This window comes from Camelina sativa, chromosome 14 (assembly GCF_030686135.1).
Source record: "Camelina sativa cultivar CO46 ecotype springtype chromosome 14, ASM3068613v1".
Classification (NCBI taxonomy): Eukaryota; Viridiplantae; Streptophyta; class Magnoliopsida; order Brassicales; family Brassicaceae; genus Camelina; species Camelina sativa.
In genome coordinates this window covers 14,530,915-14,551,341 of record NC_141893.1, presented here as the reverse complement: position 1 = coordinate 14,551,341, position 20,427 = coordinate 14,530,915, and the positions used below count along the sequence as shown (strand labels likewise).

At 37.7% G+C, this 20,427-nt stretch overlaps 3 protein-coding genes and 2 pseudogenes across 3 annotated transcripts; 2 read left to right on the top strand and 3 right to left on the bottom strand.

Annotated features, from left to right (window-relative positions):
• Positions 1 to 702: 702 nt before the first annotated feature.
• LOC104777071 (30-kDa cleavage and polyadenylation specificity factor 30) lies at positions 703 to 3,137 on the top strand. Its single transcript, XM_087486062.1, has 6 exons — positions 703 to 722; positions 818 to 980; positions 1,153 to 1,263; positions 1,557 to 1,625; positions 1,892 to 1,978; positions 2,178 to 3,137. Exons 1-6 carry the CDS (start codon positions 703 to 705, stop codon positions 2,931 to 2,933), a joined length of 1,206 nt encoding a protein of 401 aa, XP_087342188.1. The 3' UTR covers positions 2,934 to 3,137.
• Positions 3,138 to 3,543: 406 nt separating this feature from the next.
• On the top strand, positions 3,544 to 4,933 carry LOC147928219 (F-box protein At1g30790 pseudogene; annotated as a pseudogene).
• A 6,837-nt stretch (positions 4,934 to 11,770) lies between these two features.
• On the bottom strand, positions 11,771 to 13,154 carry LOC104743649 (F-box protein At1g30790 pseudogene; annotated as a pseudogene).
• A 406-nt stretch (positions 13,155 to 13,560) lies between these two features.
• LOC104741644 (30-kDa cleavage and polyadenylation specificity factor 30) lies at positions 13,561 to 18,218 on the bottom strand. Its single transcript, XM_087486372.1, has 7 exons — positions 17,770 to 18,218; positions 17,236 to 17,589; positions 15,708 to 15,870; positions 15,435 to 15,545; positions 15,073 to 15,141; positions 14,720 to 14,806; positions 13,561 to 14,520 (listed from the first exon to the last, which is right to left on the bottom strand). The coding sequence occupies exons 1-7, from the start codon at positions 18,132 to 18,134 to the stop codon at positions 13,765 to 13,767; spliced, it is 1,905 nt and encodes a 634-aa protein (XP_087342498.1). The 5' UTR covers positions 18,135 to 18,218; the 3' UTR covers positions 13,561 to 13,764.
• A 521-nt stretch (positions 18,219 to 18,739) lies between these two features.
• On the bottom strand, positions 18,740 to 20,027 carry LOC104743648 (F-box protein At1g30790-like; the record flags this gene model as incomplete). Its single annotated transcript, XM_010464703.2, has 1 exon — positions 18,740 to 20,027. A coding segment is annotated over one exon (1,248 nt), but the record flags the coding sequence as incomplete, so codon positions are not given.
• Positions 20,028 to 20,427: the final 400 nt, after the last annotated feature.

Here is a 20,427-nt window from a genome sequence, read left to right as displayed (position 1 = left end):
ACAAACACTTTTAAAACAAATAAAATAATGACATATATGATGTTTTAAATAAAGTTCCAAAATAAACAAAAGGAATAACTATATAATTCATTTAAATTTTTTCAAAAATAAAAAACTTATTAAACATTTAATTTAAATATTAAAAAGTAAACAACCAAAATGTATCAAAATATTTTTAAAACTTATAAATATCTTAAACTATTTTTGTTAAATACATTTGGTCGCAAATGCTCGCGGGTAATTCGCATATCTATGTTACTTTATGTTTATATTAGAAAATTTACTTATGTTTCGTATCGTTGAAGATTAATATTTATTTTGATTATTTTTTTTCATTCACAGTTGGAATCGTTTTTAGTATCATAATTAATTTACCTTTTGATTTGTTAAATTAAGTAAACTTTTTTTAAAATATATAGATTTAGCCACACAGGAGTGTAGGTTATTCTTATTGGGAAAAATGCCAAAAAAAACTCGAAATTATTTTTATTTGGACGTTTAATACCTAATTATTTTGGATTGAAATAAAAATACACCAAATAATAAAAATGTGTCATTTAAAACCTAAAATAATTAGTGTTGTTATTTTCATACTTACGATTTTTCGACAAAATCAAAATTTTAATTTTATTTCGGTTATCTAATTAACTTTTAATATAAAAATTCTTGATTTTCTACTAACCATACCATATCTAAAAAAAAATGAAACAAACGGCTGAGATGTAATACTCAGCCTGTATATACCTATGCCTTATGCTATAATACTCTTACTCATCATCCGTCATCCCTAATGTTATTTAGGATCTTGGTTTTTCAGGTATTTTGTAGTTAAAAGTTGCAATCGAGAAAATTTTGAATTATCTGTGCAACAAGGAGTATGGGCTACACAAAGGAGCAATGAAGCTAAACTTAATGAAGCTTTTGACTCTGTGGAAAATGTGATCTTGATATTTTCTGTCAACCGGACCCGGCATTTCCAGGTACTTTACTGGGTTAAGCATTAGCTACCATAATGCTTATTATGTTGGTAAATCAATTTCCCTATTCATCTGTACCAATGCTTGCCTTTCTGTAGTTTTCTTCTCCATAGGATTGTATTTTGTAGGCAGCGTTATGTTTCCAAATAACTTTGTTTCACATATGATGTTATAGGGCTGTGCTAAGATGACATCAAGAATTGGTGGTTACATTGGTGGAGGAAATTGGAAACATGAACATGGAACTGCACAATATGGCCGGAACTTTTCAGTTAAATGGTTAAAGGTATACTGTCTGACTAAGCTTTTCCTTTAATCAATAGTCCATTCGCTAAGTTGTGGATTTAATTTTAAGCCTATATGATCTTGCGCCTCTGCTATATTCTAAACAGTAATTCTCAGTCTTAATGTCACTATACTCTTTTACCCTACCAACCTCAACACACAGCATCCCACTTTTTTATATCTATTGTATCGATTCTGCAATGTTAACAATGTTACTGAGAAGTAAAGAGGATGCTTTCATAATGCATGCAGTAACAGGACTTTTATGACTGATTGTAATTCTTACCATTGTAGTTGTGCGAGCTATCCTTCCACAAAACTCGGAATTTGAAGAATCCTTACAATGAAAACTTACCTGTGAAGGTACGTGGAACTTCTCACTATGTTTTTGATACGCTTCTCTAGCTGATCCTCTATATGGGATTACTAATACACTCCGCAAAGACCTAACGAGTTACTCCTTATTGACCTAACTTGCACGGTTACTCGTATATTTTGCTAGACATTAAGTTACTATTGATACAATGATTGCTATTAATTAATGCTCGTTGTGTAATGTTTAAGTTTTTACAAGTACTTGCATGTAAGCTAGTCACTTTCATCTTACTCTTTTGGTTCAATGACCGTAGATAAGCAGAGACTGCCAGGAGTTAGAGCTTTCCGTTGGAGAACAGCTGGCGTCTTTGCTTTATCTTGAACCAGATAGCGAGCTTATGGTATATGCTCTCTCCCACTCTCTCTTTCTTGTTTTACTTTGTTCTTTCATGATATTTTTATGCGTATAAAACTAAACACAGTGAAGAACTGAGCTCCATATGCTCTTTTATTGATGACTTAGTAGGTTCCTTCTAGGATTTTTTTTCATTCTATTACTTCATCGTGGATTATTAAGTTTCGTTTTTCCTTGAATCCAAGGCAATCTCCATAGCTGCAGAAGCCAAACGAGAAGAGGAAAAAGCAAAGGGTGTGAATCCAGAGAGCAGAGCGGTGAATCCAGACATTGTGCCGTTTGAAGATAACGAAGAAGAGGAAGAGGAAGAAGACGAAAGTGAGGAGGAAGAAGAGAGCATGGCTGGCGGTCCTCAAGGCAGAGGAAGAGGAAGAGGAATGATGTGGCCTCCTCAAATGCCTCTAGGACGCGGAATCAGACCTATGCCCGGAATGGGAGGCTTCCCTCTCGGGGTAATGGGCCCTGCCGATGCATTTCCCTATGGGCCTGGTGGCTATAACGGTATGCCAGATCCGTTTGGTATGGGTCCAAGACCCTTTGGACCGTATGGACCGAGGTTTGGTGGTGATTTCAGAGGACCAGTGCCCGGAATGACGTTTCCTGGTAGGCCACCGCAACAGTTTCCACATGGCGGTTATGGTATGATGGGAGGCGCAGGACGTGGCCCGCATATGGGAGGAATGGGAAACGCTCCTCGAGGAGGCCGACCGATGTATTATCCACCAGCAACATCATCAGCACGTCCTGGCCCAACCAACCGGAAAACACCTGAGAGAAGCGAGGAGAGAGGAGTGGGGGCGGATCAACAAAATCAGGATGCATCCCATGACATGGAGCAGTTTGAGGTCGGAAACAGTTTAAGAAATGAAGAGAGTGAAAGTGAAGAAGAAGACGAAGCTCCAAGACGATCAAGACATGGAGAAGGAAAGAAGCGTCGGTGAGAGAGACTTACACAAGCTATAATTCACCTCTCTCTCTCTCTCCCCTCTATTTTTGATTCAAACATATTAGTATTACATTACTGGTATATTGTTCGTATTTTCGAGATATTTTGTACTATCAGACGACAAGAGTTGGTAAAACAACTCTCACACATCTTTAGTATTATTACTCTTTAAGGTTTATGCCATTAGACTTTGGAAAAAGAACAGAGGACCAAATAGCCTTCAACTGTGCATAAACAAGTCACATCAACTATTTAGTTTTGCCTAGTCTTTTGATCTTTCGACTGATATTGTAAAAAGTTTATCAATCAAAAGTGAATACATAAACAACAATATTAGACCGTAAACGAAGCCCAAATGAAATTTAAACCGCCAAGAGATGAGTCAGTTCGACATCATAAATTATGTTTGAAATCTAATAATATTCCCATCGGGTGAAGATAATTCACGTAATCTTTGAAGATTTATCATGAACAAGAAAAAAAAAAAAAAAAGGAATTGAACCCTCAAAATAAAGAAACGGCTGGGATATAAACCCTAGTTTTGTTTTTTTTCTCTCTCTTAAAGTTATATTAAACCCTAGTATCATACAACATGAAAACAACAATGAAAGGTTTGCTCCCCCGATCTTGAGTATAAACTCGAAAAAAAAAAACTCCCTTTTGACATATCTCCTCCGCTCAGACTTCCTTTGCCGAGTCGAAGCTACAGTTTGTTTTTGGTAGGCGCCATGAAACGCGAGAAGAGACAACGTATTGAGGCAGATACGATCCCTCTTGACCTAGAGGAGGCTATACTCACTAAATTGCCTGCCAAGTCTCTTATGAAGTTCCTATGTGTATCAAAGATGTGGTCTTCCATCATCCGAAACCAAAGGTTTGTCAATTCTTACTACGCTATGTCCTCCACGATCCGATCGCGGTTTACAATCGCTTTCTGCTGCGGTTCACAGTCCATGGTTAATGACTGGCGTTTGTTCGTCTTCTCGTCTTCCTACGAAGATGAGAAATCTTCTTCTTTGGCAACCACTTTCCATATGACAATACCTTCAGTGTACTTGTCTAACGCCTCCGCCTGTCAATCTGTCCATGGCTTAATCGGGTGTACTAGCAGTGATCCGTTCATTGTCTGTAACCCCAGCACCAACAAATTCACTATCCTACCATGTGCCGGGGCACACACATTCTGGGGATACGATCCTGTTGGAGATCAGTACAAAGCACTGACCTGGGTGTCTCACCCTCATCAGCCTCATGATTCTCTAGTGTACGAGGTTTTAACACTTGGAGGAGGAGAATCTTCATGGACACGCAATAGGTTTACCAGCCCGCCTCATTTCACTTTTACCAAATCAAAATGTATCAATGGTTTCGTGTATTATGCTGCTTGGACCCCAACCCGAACTACAAATCCGATGATTGTGTGTTTTGATGTTAGATATGAGAGGCTGAGCTTTATCAAAGCGCCTATGGCTGTTGTTTGCTGGGAGGGTGAATCTATTCTCATAGAATACAGAGGCAAGTTAGCTTCAATTGCAAGACACCCTTATGCTGATTTCCATTATTTTGATTTATGGATACTAGAGGATGTGAAGACACATGACTGGTCCAAGCAAACATTTGAGCTTCCTTTCTCTTTGGGGATGGGTAGGAATATCACTTCCCCGGGCACTAACAAAGCTGGTGAAATCATTTTTGCACCAAAACGCCTCTCAAATGATGCTCTACCATACTACATTTTTTACTACAATGTTGATAGAAAAGACATGAGAAGAGTTAGGCTACTAGGAATTGCTGACGATGAAGAGTTTAGGCGCCGTTACACGATCGCAGGGCAATGTTACGTCTCCATCTCACCCGAACACGTCGAAACTATTGCCTCTCTATGATCTGTTTTATGTACCCTTTTCTTCAAGGATCTTGTTTTAAGAGCTTGCATGACAAACTCTATGGTTTTTTTTTCATCTTATAATCAATAATTTAAGCGTTGGCTTTTCAACACCAAGGCAAGCTAGTTCGTCGTCTTAATTAGTAGGAGTCATGATTTGCAAGCTTATATTTTTGAAAGGCGTGTTTTTCTAGTCTTATTTCTGGTGCTTTTAGTATTATGACACAACTCTTATTACTTGCTGGCAAGCAATGATCCTGTGTTTTGAAAGAAGACCCCAATATAAAAATAAAGAAAAAGACTCCTTTGCGATTCTCTGTTGCATTTTTCAGGTTTCTCCTCTGTTTCACTCAGAGGTGCACCATCTCTCCTCTAGTTTCTCCTTTGAGCTCTGTTTGTATTCTCTAATAAAACAGAAGCACATCACTCTCTTTTGCTCTCGTATGCTCTGCCTTGTTTTTTGGTATGAACACAAAACCTAAACTACTAGTAAGAGAGAAGAGAGGTCTTTAATCTTCTACATTAATATTTCAGATCACACGGATACTTTGTTAGAAACACATTCATATAGTGACGCTCTCCACTTGCTACACTACAGTCACTTCTATACTCTAATCATGAATCTTACAAGTCCCATTGTCTACAACAATTTCAGCTACACCTTCACAACGCTTGTACTCAATGTAGGTGGCTAGTTGTTTGCAGGCTTCCTTTGCTTCTTCAGCACATTCATAGTAGTCACCATCTAATATCGAGACAAAGATCGACATTCCACGACCTTCTTCATACAGTTCGCAAAATCAGCCAGCTTAGGGTGGCATGGAACATTTCTGGGAGCTGCCCCCACGCCCCCACGGTCTGCAGAAAACAAGGGGAATTGGATACCAAATTTTAATTTATTTATTATACTTTTGTTTTTTTTTCTTTCTCATTTTTAATTAACATATATAGGATTATATACTCTCTTAGTAGTGGAAAGCTATATCTTAAAGGTTTGTAAATTCTATCTTAAAGGTTTCTAAAGTCTACTTTTTGTGTATTGAGACCTTGAATGGCAAGTAAACTCTACAATAGTTTTTGGATATTGTTTTTCAAAAACCAAAATTTTTACCAAAAACTATAATCTAAAAACCATTTAAGCCACGATCTATTTAGAAATTAATTATTGTCAAGTGGTTATATGTATTTTATCGCTTCATGCTTTAATAATTTGTGTTTGTCACTTTCTCCTTTAATAATTTGTATTGTCATGTTATGCTTTAATAACGTATGTTTGTCACTTTCTCCTTTAATAATTTGGATTGTCATATTATGCTTTAATAAAGTTATCCGTGATTTTTGGCTTTATAAAAGAGAATCTTATCTTATCTATGACTTTTGGATTGAACCACTCAATTCGAGTCCAAGGCTCCAACCATTCAATACGTTGGTTCCATTTTTCTATAAATTGGAACTCATTCTTTCATTGATGTACCAATACCATACATCTCACCTTACTAAAAAATCATAATGGATCCATCAGAATATCCTTTTGATATTGAAACTTACAAGAGGCAGTCCGAAATTGAAGAGAGGTATGTCATCAACCGGTTTAGAGAGCGTCGAAACAAAATAGAGGAAGACTATCCACCTCGTAACAAGAGAAAATACGTCAAAAGAGATCATGCAGCAGCAAATCAAAGACTAATCGACGACTACTTTGCCAATGAACCTACATATGACGATGCAATGTTTCGTAGGCGATTCCGGATGCGAAAACATATTTTCCTTCGGATCGTTGGAGACCTATCAAGCAGCGAAAACTACTTCACCCAACGATCTGCATGCAGCCAAGAAAGAAGGTATATCTCCATTAGCAAAATGTACTACGGCCATGCGAATGTTAGCATATGGTGTGGCAGCTGACGCGGTGGATGAATACATCAAAATTGGAGGTACTACTGCTTTAGAGTGCTTGCGAAGATTCTGTAAAGGAATCATACGGCTGTATGAGCAAGAGTATCTCAGAGCCCCAACTCAAGATGACCTCCAGAGAATTTTACATGTTAGTGAGATGCGAGGGTTTCCAGGGATGATTGGGAGTATTGATTGCATGCACTGGGAATGGAAAAATTTTCCTACAGCGTGGGAAGGTCAATTTACTCGAGGAGATAAGGGAACCACCACTGTTATTCTTGAAGCAGTTGCATCTCATGATCTGTGGATCTGTCATGCTTTTTTTGGATGTCCGGGCACACTGAACGATATAAACGTCTTGGATCGTTCACCGGTGTTTGATGATGTTGAACAAGGAAATACTCCAAGAGTGAATTTCTTTGTGAATCAACGTCCATATAATATGGCTTATTATCTGGCTGATGGTATCTATCCTTCTTATCCTACTTTCGTCAAATCGATTAGGCTACCTCAAAGTGAACCAGACAAGTTATTTGCACAACGTCAGGAGGCGTGTCGGAAGGACATCGAACATGCATTTGGAGTGTTGCAAGCTCGATTTAAAATCATTCGCGAACTAGCTCGCCCGTGGGACATAACCGATTTGGCTATCATCATGAGGTTGTGTATCATATTGCATAATATGATTGTTGAGGATGAACGAGATACATATGCTCAACATTGGACTGATTATGATCAATCTGAGGCAAGTGGGTCGAGTACACAACAACCATTCTCGACCGAAGTGCTAGCTGTATTTGCAAATCATGTGCGTGCTAGATCCGAGTTGCGTGATTCAAATGTACATCACGAATTGCAAGCAGATCTAGTCAAACACATCTGGGCACAATTCGGAATGTTCCGTGGTGAATAAGATTTTGAAGTTTGTGAGTTGAGATTATTGTACTAATTAAGTTATGAGTGTTTCCTTTACTTGTTGTGTGCTTGTTGTATTGCATTTTAAATTTATGTTCACTGTATGTGTTTTAGTAATGATTATTTCTATTTCTCGTTTTTATTATTTGTAAAATTTTATGAGTGATTATTTCTATTTCTGAGTGATTATTTCTATTTCTCGTTTTTATTAAGTTTTGAGTGATTATTTCTATTTCTCGTTTTCAAGTTTGATATTAACGATGATTAATAATATGTAATCACAAAAAACATAAACATTAATAAAATGAAAAATATGAAATAAAATGGTGGGGTAAGGTGTTGTAATTTTATTAAATAAAACTATTGCAGAGAGTAAAAGTTATGTAGGTATTGAATAATGATGTGAAAGAGAGAAAAAATGATGTGGAGTGTTAAAAGGAAAAAGGTGGTTGTTGTAAATGGGTAATCATTGTAGATAGTCTCATGACCTGAGTTACACATGTAAGGCTACAGTTGCATAAAATGTTGTATTAAAAGGTATCATCAAACTCCAGGGATTTGAGTTTACAAATTTGCTTATTTTTATTTATCTTAATATTTTTACAATTTTTATTAAATTTATAGTAGACGTTGATTTTTTGTTTTTACAAAAAAAATAACTTTAGTAAAAACAAACGACACCCGGTGTGTACGCGTAATAAAAACCTACTTTATCAAAACAACTAGTATTATTACGCGTACACACCGGGTGTCGTTTGTTTTTACTAAAGTTATTTTTTTTGTAAAAACAAAAAATCAACGTCTACTATAAATTTAATAAAAATTGTAAAAATATTAAGATAAATAAAAATAAGCAAATTTGTAAACTCAAATCCCTGGAGTTTGATGATACCTTTTAATACAACATTTTATGCAACTGTAGCCTTACATGTGTAACTCAGGTCATGAGACTATCTACAATGATTACCCATTTACAACAACCACCTTTTTCCTTTTAACACTCCACATCATTTTTTCTCTCTTTCACATCATTATTCAATACCTACATAACTTTTACTCTCTGCAATAGTTTTATTTAATAAAATTACAACACCTTACCCCACCATTTTATTTCATATTTTTCATTTTATTAATGTTTATGTTTTTTGTGATTACATATTATTAATCATCGTTAATATCAAACTTGAAAACGAGAAATAGAAATAATCACTCAAAACTTAATAAAAACGAGAAATAGAAATAATCACTCAGAAATAGAAATAATCACTCATAAAATTTTACAAATAATAAAAACGAGAAATAGAAATAATCATTACTAAAACACATACAGTGAACATAAATTTAAAATGCAATACAACAAGCACACAACAAGTAAAGGAAACACTCATAACTTAATTAGTACAATAATCTCAACTCACAAACTTCAAAATCTTATTCACCACGGAACATTCCGAATTGTGCCCAGATGTGTTTGACTAGATCTGCTTGCAATTCGTGATGTACATTTGAATCACGCAACTCGGATCTAGCACGCACATGATTTGCAAATACAGCTAGCACTTCGGTCGAGAATGGTTGTTGTGTACTCGACCCACTTGCCTCAGATTGATCATAATCAGTCCAATGTTGAGCATATGTATCTCGTTCATCCTCAACAATCATATTATGCAATATGATACACAACCTCATGATGATAGCCAAATCGGTTATGTCCCACGGGCGAGCTAGTTCGCGAATGATTTTAAATCGAGCTTGCAACACTCCAAATGCATGTTCGATGTCCTTCCGACACGCCTCCTGACGTTGTGCAAATAACTTGTCTGGTTCACTTTGAGGTAGCCTAATCGATTTGACGAAAGTAGGATAAGAAGGATAGATACCATCAGCCAGATAATAAGCCATATTATATGGACGTTGATTCACAAAGAAATTCACTCTTGGAGTATTTCCTTGTTCAACATCATCAAACACCGGTGAACGATCCAAGACGTTTATATCGTTCAGTGTGCCCGGACATCCAAAAAAAGCATGACAGATCCACAGATCATGAGATGCAACTGCTTCAAGAATAACAGTGGTGGTTCCCTTATCTCCTCGAGTAAATTGACCTTCCCACGCTGTAGGAAAATTTTTCCATTCCCAGTGCATGCAATCAATACTCCCAATCATCCCTGGAAACCCTCGCATCTCACTAACATGTAAAATTCTCTGGAGGTCATCTTGAGTTGGGGCTCTGAGATACTCTTGCTCATACAGCCGTATGATTCCTTTACAGAATCTTCGCAAGCACTCTAAAGCAGTAGTACCTCCAATTTTGATGTATTCATCCACCGCGTCAGCTGCCACACCATATGCTAACATTCGCATGGCCGTAGTACATTTTGCTAATGGAGATATACCTTCTTTCTTGGCTGCATGCAGATCGTTGGGTGAAGTAGTTTTCGCTGCTTGATAGGTCTCCAACGATCCGAAGGAAAATATGTTTTCGCATCCGGAATCGCCTACGAAACATTGCATCGTCATATGTAGGTTCATTGGCAAAGTAGTCGTCGATTAGTCTTTGATTTGCTGCTGCATGATCTCTTTTGACGTATTTTCTCTTGTTACGAGGTGGATAGTCTTCCTCTATTTTGTTTCGACGCTCTCTAAACCGGTTGATGACATACCTCTCTTCAATTTCGGACTGCCTCTTGTAAGTTTCAATATCAAAAGGATATTCTGATGGATCCATTATGATTTTTTAGTAAGGTGAGATGTATGGTATTGGTACATCAATGAAAGAATGAGTTCCAATTTATAGAAAAATGGAACCAACGTATTGAATGGTTGGAGCCTTGGACTCGAATTGAGTGGTTCAATCCAAAAGTCATAGATAAGATAAGATTCTCTTTTATAAAGCCAAAAATCACGGATAACTTTATTAAAGCATAATATGACAATCCAAATTATTAAAGGAGAAAGTGACAAACATACGTTATTAAAGCATAACATGACAATACAAATTATTAAAGGAGAAAGTGACAAATACAAATTATTAAAGCATGAAGCGATAAAATACATATAACCACTTGACAATAATTAATTTCTAAATAGATCGTGGCTTAAATGGTTTTTAGATTATAGTTTTTGGTAAAAATTTTGGTTTTTGAAAAACAATATCCAAAAACTATTGTAGAGTTTACTTGCCATTCAAGGTCTCAATACACAAAAAGTAGACTTTAGAAACCTTTAAGATAGAATTTACAAACCTTTAAGATATAGCTTTCCACTACTAAGAGAGTATATAATCCTATATATGTTAATTAAAAATGAGAAAGAAAAAAAAACAAAAGTATAATAAATAAATTAAAATTTGGTATCCAATTCCCCTTGTTTTCTGCAGACCGTGGGGGCGTGGGGGCAGCTCCCAGAAATGTTCCATGCCACCCTAAGCTGGCTGATTTTGCGAACTGTATGAAGAAGGTCGTGGAATGTCGATCTTTGTCTCGATATTAGATGGTGACTACTATGAATGTGCTGAAGAAGCAAAGGAAGCCTGCAAACAACTAGCCACCTACATTGAGTACAAGCGTTGTGAAGGTGTAGCTGAAATTGTTGTAGACAATGGGACTTGTAAGATTCATGATTAGAGTATAGAAGTGACTGTAGTGTAGCAAGTGGAGAGCGTCACTATATGAATGTGTTTCTAACAAAGTATCCGTGTGATCTGAAATATTAATGTAGAAGATTAAAGACCTCTCTTCTCTCTTACTAGTAGTTTAGGTTTTGTGTTCATACCAAAAAACAAGGCAGAGCATACGAGAGCAAAAGAGAGTGATGTGCTTCTGTTTTATTAGAGAATACAAACAGAGCTCAAAGGAGAAACTAGAGGAGAGATGGTGCACCTCTGAGTGAAACAGAGGAGAAACCTGAAAAATGCAACAGAGAATCGCAAAGGAGTCTTTTTCTTTATTTTTATATTGGGGTCTTCTTTCAAAACACAGGATCATTGCTTGCCAGCAAGTAATAAGAGTTGTGTCATAATACTAAAAGCACCAGAAATAAGACTAGAAAAACACGCCTTTCAAAAATATAAGCTTGCAAATCATGACTCCTACTAATTAAGACGACGAACTAGCTTGCCTTGGTGTTGAAAAGCCAACGCTTAAATTATTGATTATAAGATGAAAAAAAAACCATAGAGTTTGTCATGCAAGCTCTTAAAACAAGATCCTTGAAGAAAAGGGTACATAAAACAGATCATAGAGAGGCAATAGTTTCGACGTGTTCGGGTGAGATGGAGACGTAACATTGCCCTGCGATCGTGTAACGGCGCCTAAACTCTTCATCGTCAGCAATTCCTAGTAGCCTAACTCTTCTCATGTCTTTTCTATCAACATTGTAGTAAAAAATGTAGTATGGTAGAGCATCATTTGAGAGGCGTTTTGGTGCAAAAATGATTTCACCAGCTTTGTTAGTGCCCGGGGAAGTGATATTCCTACCCATCCCCAAAGAGAAAGGAAGCTCAAATGTTTGCTTGGACCAGTCATGTGTCTTCACATCCTCTAGTATCCATAAATCAAAATAATGGAAATCAGCATAAGGGTGTCTTGCAATTGAAGCTAACTTGCCTCTGTATTCTATGAGAATAGATTCACCCTCCCAGCAAACAACAGCCATAGGCGCTTTGATAAAGCTCAGCCTCTCATATCTAACATCAAAACACACAATCATCGGATTTGTAGTTCGGGTTGGGGTCCAAGCAGCATAATACACGAAACCATTGATACATTTTGATTTGGTAAAAGTGAAATGAGGCGGGCTGGTAAACCTATTGCGTGTCCATGAAGATTCTCCTCCTCCAAGTGTTAAAACCTCGTACACTAGAGAATCATGAGGCTGATGAGGGTGAGACACCCAGGTCAGTGCTTTGTACTGATCTCCAACAGGATCGTATCCCCAGAATGTGTGTGCCCCGGCACATGGTAGGATAGTGAATTTGTTGGTGCTGGGGTTACAGACAATGAACGGATCACTGCTAGTACACCCGATTAAGCCATGGACAGATTGACAGGCGGAGGCGTTAGACAAGTACACTGAAGGTATTGTCATATGGAAAGTGGTTGCCAAAGAAGAAGATTTCTCATCTTCGTAGGAAGACGAGAAGACGAACAAACGCCAGTCATTAACCATGGACTGTGAACCGCAGCAGAAAGCGATTGTAAACCGCGATCGGATCGTGGAGGACATAGCGTAGTAAGAATTGACAAACCTTTGGTTTCGGATGATGGAAGACCACATCTTTGATACACATAGGAACTTCATAAGAGACTTGGCAGGCAATTTAGTGAGTATAGCCTCCTCTAGGTCAAGAGGGATCGTATCTGCCTCAATACGTTGTCTCTTCTCGCGTTTCATGGCGCCTACCAAAAACAAACTGTAGCTTCGACTCGGCAAAGGAAGTCTGAGCGGAGGAGATATGTCAAAAGGGAGTTTTTTTTTTTCGAGTTTATACTCAAGATCGGGGGAGCAAACCTTTCATTGTTGTTTTCATGTTGTATGATACTAGGGTTTAATATAACTTTAAGAGAGAGAAAAAAAACAAAACTAGGGTTTATATCCCAGCCGTTTCTTTATTTTGAGGGTTCAATTCCTTTTTTTTTTTTTTTTCTTGTTCATGATAAATCTTCAAAGATTACGTGAATTATCTTCACCCGATGGGAATATTATTAGATTTCAAACATAATTTATGATGTCGAACTGACTCATCTCTTGGCGGTTTAAATTTCATTTGGGCTTCGTTTACGGTCTAATATTGTTGTTTATGTATTCACTTTTGATTGATAAACTTTTTACAATATCAGTCGAAAGATCAAAAGACTAGGCAAAACTAAATAGTTGATGTGACTTGTTTATGCACAGTTGAAGGCTATTTGGTCCTCTGTTCTTTTTCCAAAGTCTAATGGCATAAACCTTAAAGAGTAATAATACTAAAGATGTGTGAGAGTTGTTTTACCAACTCTTGTCGTCTGATAGTACAAAATATCTCGAAAATACGAACAATATACCAGTAATGTAATACTAATATGTTTGAATCAAAAATAGAGGGGAGAGAGAGAGAGAGGTGAATTATAGCTTGTGTAAGTCTCTCTCACCGACGCTTCTTTCCTTCTCCATGTCTTGATCGTCTTGGAGCTTCGTCTTCTTCTTCACTTTCACTCTCTTCATTTCTTAAACTGTTTCCGACCTCAAACTGCTCCATGTCATGGGATGCATCCTGATTTTGTTGATCCGCCCCCACTCCTCTCTCCTCGCTTCTCTCAGGTGTTTTCCGGTTGGTTGGGCCAGGACGTGCTGATGATGTTGCTGGTGGATAATACATCGGTCGGCCTCCTCGAGGAGCGTTTCCCATTCCTCCCATATGCGGGCCACGTCCTGCGCCTCCCATCATACCATAACCGCCATGTGGAAACTGTTGCGGTGGCCTACCAGGAAACGTCATTCCGGGCACTGGTCCTCTGAAATCACCACCAAACCTCGGTCCATACGGTCCAAAGGGTCTTGGACCCATACCAAACGGATCTGGCATACCGTTATAGCCACCAGGCCCATAGGGAAATGCATCGGCAGGGCCCATTACCCCGAGAGGGAAGCCTCCCATTCCGGGCATAGGTCTGATTCCGCGTCCTAGAGGCATTTGAGGAGGCCACATCATTCCTCTTCCTCTTCCTCTGCCTTGAGGACCGCCAGCCATGCTCTCTTCTTCCTCCTCACTTTCGTCTTCTTCCTCTTCCTCTTCTTCGTTATCTTCAAACGGCACAATGTCTGGATTCACCGCTCTGCTCTCTGGATTCACACCCTTTGCTTTTTCCTCTTCTCGTTTGGCTTCTGCAGCTATGGAGATTGCCTTGGATTCAAGGAAAAACGAAACTTAATAATCCACGATGAAGTAATAGAATGAAAAAAAATCCTAGAAGGAACCTACTAAGTCATCAATAAAAGAGCATATGGAGCTCAGTTCTTCACTGTGTTTAGTTTTATACGCATAAAAATATCATGAAAGAACAAAGTAAAACAAGAAAGAGAGAGTGGGAGAGAGCATATACCATAAGCTCGCTATCTGGTTCAAGATAAAGCAAAGACGCCAGCTGTTCTCCAACGGAAAGCTCTAACTCCTGGCAGTCTCTGCTTATCTACGGTCATTGAACCAAAAGAGTAAGATGAAAGTGACTAGCTTACATGCAAGTACTTGTAAAAACTTAAACATTACACAACGAGCATTAGTTAATAGCAATCATTGTATCAATAGTAACTTAATGTCTAGCAAAATATACGAGTAACCGTGCAAGTTAGGTCAATAAGGAGTAACTCGTTAGGTCTTTGCGGAGTGTATTAGTAATCCCATATAGAGGATCAGCTAGAGAAGCGTATCAAAAACATAGTGAGAAGTTCCACGTACCTTCACAGGTAAGTTTTCATTGTAAGGATTCTTCAAATTCCGAGTTTTGTGGAAGGATAGCTCGCACAACTACAATGGTAAGAATTACAATCAGTCATAAAAGTCCTGTTACTGCATGCATTATGAAAGCATCCTCTTTACTTCTCAGTAACATTGTTAACATTGCAGAATCGATACAATAGATATAAAAAAGTGGGATGCTGTGTGTTGAGGTTGGTAGGGTAAAAGAGTATAGTGACATTAAGACTGAGAATTACTGTTTAGAATATAGCAGAGGCGCAAGATCATATAGGCTTAAAATTAAATCCACAACTTAGCGAATGGACTATTGATTAAAGGGAAAGCTTAGTCAGACAGTATACCTTTAACCATTTAACTGAAAAGTTCCGGCCATATTGTGCAGTTCCATGTTCATGTTTCCAATTTCCTCCACCAATGTAACCACCAATTCTTGATGTCATCTTAGCACAGCCCTATAACATCATATGTGAAACAAAGTTATTTGGAAACATAACGCTGCCTACAAAATACAATCCTATGGAGAAGAAAACTACAGAAAGGCAAGCATTGGTACAGATGAATAGGGAAATTGATTTACCAACATAATAAGCATTATGCTTAACCCAGTAAAGTACCTGGAAATGCCGGGTCCGGTTGACAGAAAATATCAAGATCACATTTTCCACAGAGTCAAAAGCTTCATTAAGTTTAGCTTCATTGCTCCTTTGTGTAGCCCATACTCCTTGTTGCACAGATAATTCAAAATTTTCTCGATTGCAACTTTTAACTACAAAATACCTGAAAAACCAAGATCCTAAATAACATTAGGGATGACGGATGATGAGTAAGAGTATTATAGCATAAGGCATAATACCAAACATACAACAATTACATCAAACTATAACATCAAGCCAAAATCCTAGACAACGTTTGAAGAATTCTCTCCTTCTTCAGATAATAATATACATTGTATGTGATTTCAGAAGATAGCTACATGAACTACAAGGTCCCTTACTAATATCTGCATAAGCTTACGTTTTAGCCAAAAAGCAACCCCTGGAGACCAATAAGATAACAAATTGTAATCATCAAAACTTAAAGAGCGGCAAGATCATCAGCAATCTAGCCATATCTCTATACGTACTAGAAAGGAAAACAGCAGCAAAATGAAATTTCAGATATGCGAACACACAAAGTCTACCCCCTAGGCCGGTTATCATTGACAACGCATTAGCATATAATTCACAGAAATACAAGCACAATAGTTATCAAGATGTTAAGAAAGGTTAATAACTGAGACTGTAGGTAACAGAGATATAAGTCGTATACTAATTAGAGACAACCAAAAGGTCATAAGTGCCACACTCATGAAACTAGAAAACTGAACGTACATCTATGTTGAAAAGAATACTAACTATATCACACAAGCAAGCAGCAAGCATAAAATGTCATAATACAGGACAAAAGACAAACCAAAACAATTGGAACCTGTTTAACAGTATCAAAACTGCTCACATCATAAACATTACATACTGTTAAGAGAAAACATGACTTTTAGGGTCTCAGAAGGTCCTCAAAACCACTTGCGATTAGGCAGTGAGCAGAAGACTAAATAAACACCAAACTGGTGCTATAATATAGCAATTTTACAGTAACAAAATGAATTTTATGCTTCTTTATGACACAAAACTATAATCAAATATAAAATACAATATTAGCAGAAACCAGTTCATGTATACCACCATTTGCAAAGCCTATATCCAAAATTAGCTCAATGAAGAAATGAACCTGATGGAAAGAGGAGACTAATAATCCTTAAAGATTAATCAGAGTGAAAAGCCATCCCACATGCTAAATATGTGTCGATTTTTTTGTTTTCTTAAAAACTGGGGTAACATGTAATAGCTGAAATTTACCTAACTATCAAAGAAAAAGTATCCTAAAATCAAGGGTAGTAATGAAACACGATGTTCAATATGTATCTATATATATATATAAAGTTAGAAAATTCTGAACTTGCAAGTAACCAGTTACATGTAAAAGTGATCAAATCTCTCATAAGAAAACCATAGTTCAATAGTGGGAAAACGACAACCGTCTTGATAGATATACAGAAACATAATTTACATAACCCAATTAAAAACCTTGGGACTCTGAACAAACCTATTTACCCCCTGAGGCAAAGGATGAGATGATCTGTTTGTTTGGTCAGCAGGGTTTGGTGGTATCTGTGTCTGGTTAACCTGGTGCTGTGATTGCTGAGGTTGTTGTTGTTGTTGTTGCTGCATCGAGTTACCTGATTCTTGTGGCTGACCTTGCGTCGGAACTTGCCCCTGAGGTTTATCTTGTAGCTGTGGAGCAACATTCCGTGGTTGATAGAACCTATTTGGCCCAAAATTGTATGATGTCAATTGTTGTATCTTCTGAAGAACTTCCTCAACTGGTGGTGGAGGTCCAGGTAGCTTTGCATGCCTGTACCTACAATCAGGACCATTGGGACAAAATCCCAACTTGTACCTGCAAAATATAACATCATCTGTAAGTAAATAAGCTAACCATACAAAGAATCAACACAATCTCAATCATTGCATAGTGTAAAATCTCTGAGATTTCATAACAATTGTTACATCTCTCTTAGCACCAAGTTCATCAATTCACTAAAAGCCCTAACATCAATAAGAAGTGAAAGTGACATACATATTGCATTCTTTGATGTCTTCATTGGTATGCTTATACACACAATCCTGTTCTCGACATTCACCGTATAACCGGAAAAACCGGCAGATCGGCATACGAGCTTTGTCAAACTGGTGGAGAAATCCACAGGCGTCACCTTTCATACACAGACCTCGAAGCCAGTGTCTGCAAACAGTCTGCCGGAAACTTCGTCCCCTCCCAGCTCCAGCAACCGTCGCGGCTGCGTGATCGTAGCTCGGTGCTACGTGAACAGCGGCGGAGGAAGAGTTTTCAGGCGGAGCAACCGGGACTGAAGCGGAGGACTGAACAGGTCCGGAATCAAGACCGCCTTCGAAATCGAAGCTGAGTCCATCTGCGTCCTCCATTGCGTTTCAATTTTTTCTTTAGAGAGAGATCAACTGGGACGATTTTGAGGTTTCTTCTGATCTTAAATAAATAAATAAAGGTTTAACGAATCAGGCTCGGTTCATCAGTTATATTAGATTGAACCGGTAACTTGGACGACGGTTTCTTGAACCGGTAGTTTTTTTTTTTTTTTAATTTGTCTGTGTTTTTTGTTTCTTAATGCACTTAACCAAAGTCATCTCGTCTTGTATACAAAGTTAATTATACAAATTCCCCTTCTTAAGATTTCACATTTGCAATATTTATTTCAATTAAATTTATTTTTTTCTAACTTTCAGATTTGTAATACAATACTTAAATATTTATCCCAATCTTAAAAAAATGTGAAACCAAAAAACGATTATACAAATTTCCCTTTTTCAGATCTCATATATGTATTCATTTAAATCTTCAAAAATGTCAAAATAAAACGAAAATAGAAATTTTCTGTTTTTTTAGCTTTCGAATTTGTAATATTTACCTCAATCTTTTAAAAATATTGAACTATAATGGACAAACCAAAAACACTCAAAATATGAGAAATAGTAAAACTAAATGCAGCTCTTACATATAGATCCATCAAGAAGATAAAAACAAAACTTATAATTATAATTATAAAGAGGCAATTATAGAGAAGAAACCTCAAAATCAGAAGAAACCTCAAAATCCACAACATCCTCAGGCGCTTCGATAAAACTAATCTTCTCATGTCTAACATCAAAACACACAATCACTGGATTCTCTTCTCGTTTGGGGGTCCAAGCACCAAAATACACGAAACCATTGATGCTTATTGCTTTAGTTACAGTGTAATAAAAAGGGGTGATAACCCGATTGCGTCTCCAGGAAGATTCTCCTCCTACAACTAGTGTTATAACCTCGTGCACTAGGAAATCAGGTTGCTGGTAAGGATTAGACAACATGGTCAATGCTTTGAATTGATCATCAACAGGATCGTATCCCAAGGATGTGCCTGGCCCTGGTAAGCAAGTGAGTTTCCCCGTGCTAGGGTTACACACAATGAACGGATGACCGGCAGTAATCCCAAGGAAGCCATGGACGGAAACACAGGTGGAGCCGGAGCAGCTAGTCAAGGTCACGGAAGGTATTGTCATATGGAGATTGGTTGCCAAAGATGAAGATTCCCTTCCCTTGTGTGAAGACGAGAAGATAAACAAACGCTTGTCTATGGCTGATTGACCACCATTACTGAAAGAGATTAAAAACCGCGATTGCGTCATAGAGGACATAGCGTAGTAGGAATCGACGAAACTCTGGCTTCGGATGATGGAAGACCACATCTTTGACACGCATTGGAACTTCATAAGAGACTTGGCCGGCAGTCTACTCAGTATATCAATCTCTAGGTCAAGAGGAAGCATATCTATCTTACTTGAGCTAGTGGCTTTCTCAGTTTTACAATCTCGCTCATTAGATTGAACAGGAATCGAAGCTACCTTACTTGAGTTAGTGGATTTCTCAGTGTTACGATATCGCTCCTTGGATTGAAGAGGGATCGAATCTAACTTACTTGAGCTTGTGGCTTTCTCAGTGTTACGATATCGCTCCTTGTATTGAAGAGGGATCGAATCCAACTTACTTGAGCTGCTGCAGAACCTATCCTTCTCATCGTCTCTGTAATTCACACACAGACATCGAAGCCAATGTCTATAGACAGTCTTTCGGAAACTTCGTCCCCTCCCAGCTCCAACCGCCGTCGAAGCGGAATCATCGTAGCTCGGAGCTACATTAATAGCGGCGGAGGAAGAGGTTTCAGGCAGAGCAACCGGGACTGAAGAAGCGGTGGGATGAACAGGTCCAGAATCGAGACTGCCTTCGAAGTCGAAGCGGAGTCTATTAGCATCGTTAAGGTTTCAATTTTTTTTGCTAGGGGTTTGAAAGAAACGAACAGAGAGAGAGAGATCAATCGGAGAATATAAAGGTTTAACGAATCCGGCTCGGTTCGTTGGTTAATATTAGATTGAAGCGGTAACTTGGACGGTTTATTGAACCGGTAATTTAAGAAAATTTAATCTCAAACGAATCAGTTCTTCTGTGTATCAAATTGTTTTAACAAAGGTTTTGTATCACCAGCAATTTTTCGTCAAGAGCAGCAGCAAAAAATAATTATATAAAAACACATTTCTAATTTCATAATTATTAAACAAAAAATGATTTACGAATTTAAATCAATCGATTATTCAATCCAACGTCTCATTCAAAATTTCTACAACATATATAAAAAAATTTCTATAAGATGATCTCGACGACCAA

What these genes read in the sequence shown, in the direction of transcription:
- LOC104777071 (XM_087486062.1), top strand. Translation starts at nt 703, where the DNA reads ATGAAACAAACGGCTGAGAT. An exon ending in ACCGGACCCGGCATTTCCAG is followed by an intron (nt 981 to 1,152) that starts GTACTTTACTGG and finishes ATGATGTTATAG; the next exon opens with GGCTGTGCTAAGATGACATC. An exon ending in AACCAGATAGCGAGCTTATG is followed by an intron (nt 1,979 to 2,177) that starts GTATATGCTCTC and finishes CTTGAATCCAAG; the next exon opens with GCAATCTCCATAGCTGCAGA.
- LOC104741644 (XM_087486372.1), bottom strand. Translation starts at nt 18,134, where the DNA reads ATGGAGGACGCAGATGGACTCAGCTTCGATTTCGAAGGCGGTCTTGAT. An exon ending in ACCGGACCCGGCATTTCCAG is followed by an intron (nt 15,546 to 15,707) that starts GTACTTTACTGG and finishes ATGATGTTATAG; the next exon opens with GGCTGTGCTAAGATGACATC. An exon ending in TTTCAGTTAAATGGTTAAAG is followed by an intron (nt 15,142 to 15,434) that starts GTATACTGTCTG and finishes TTACCATTGTAG; the next exon opens with TTGTGCGAGCTATCCTTCCA.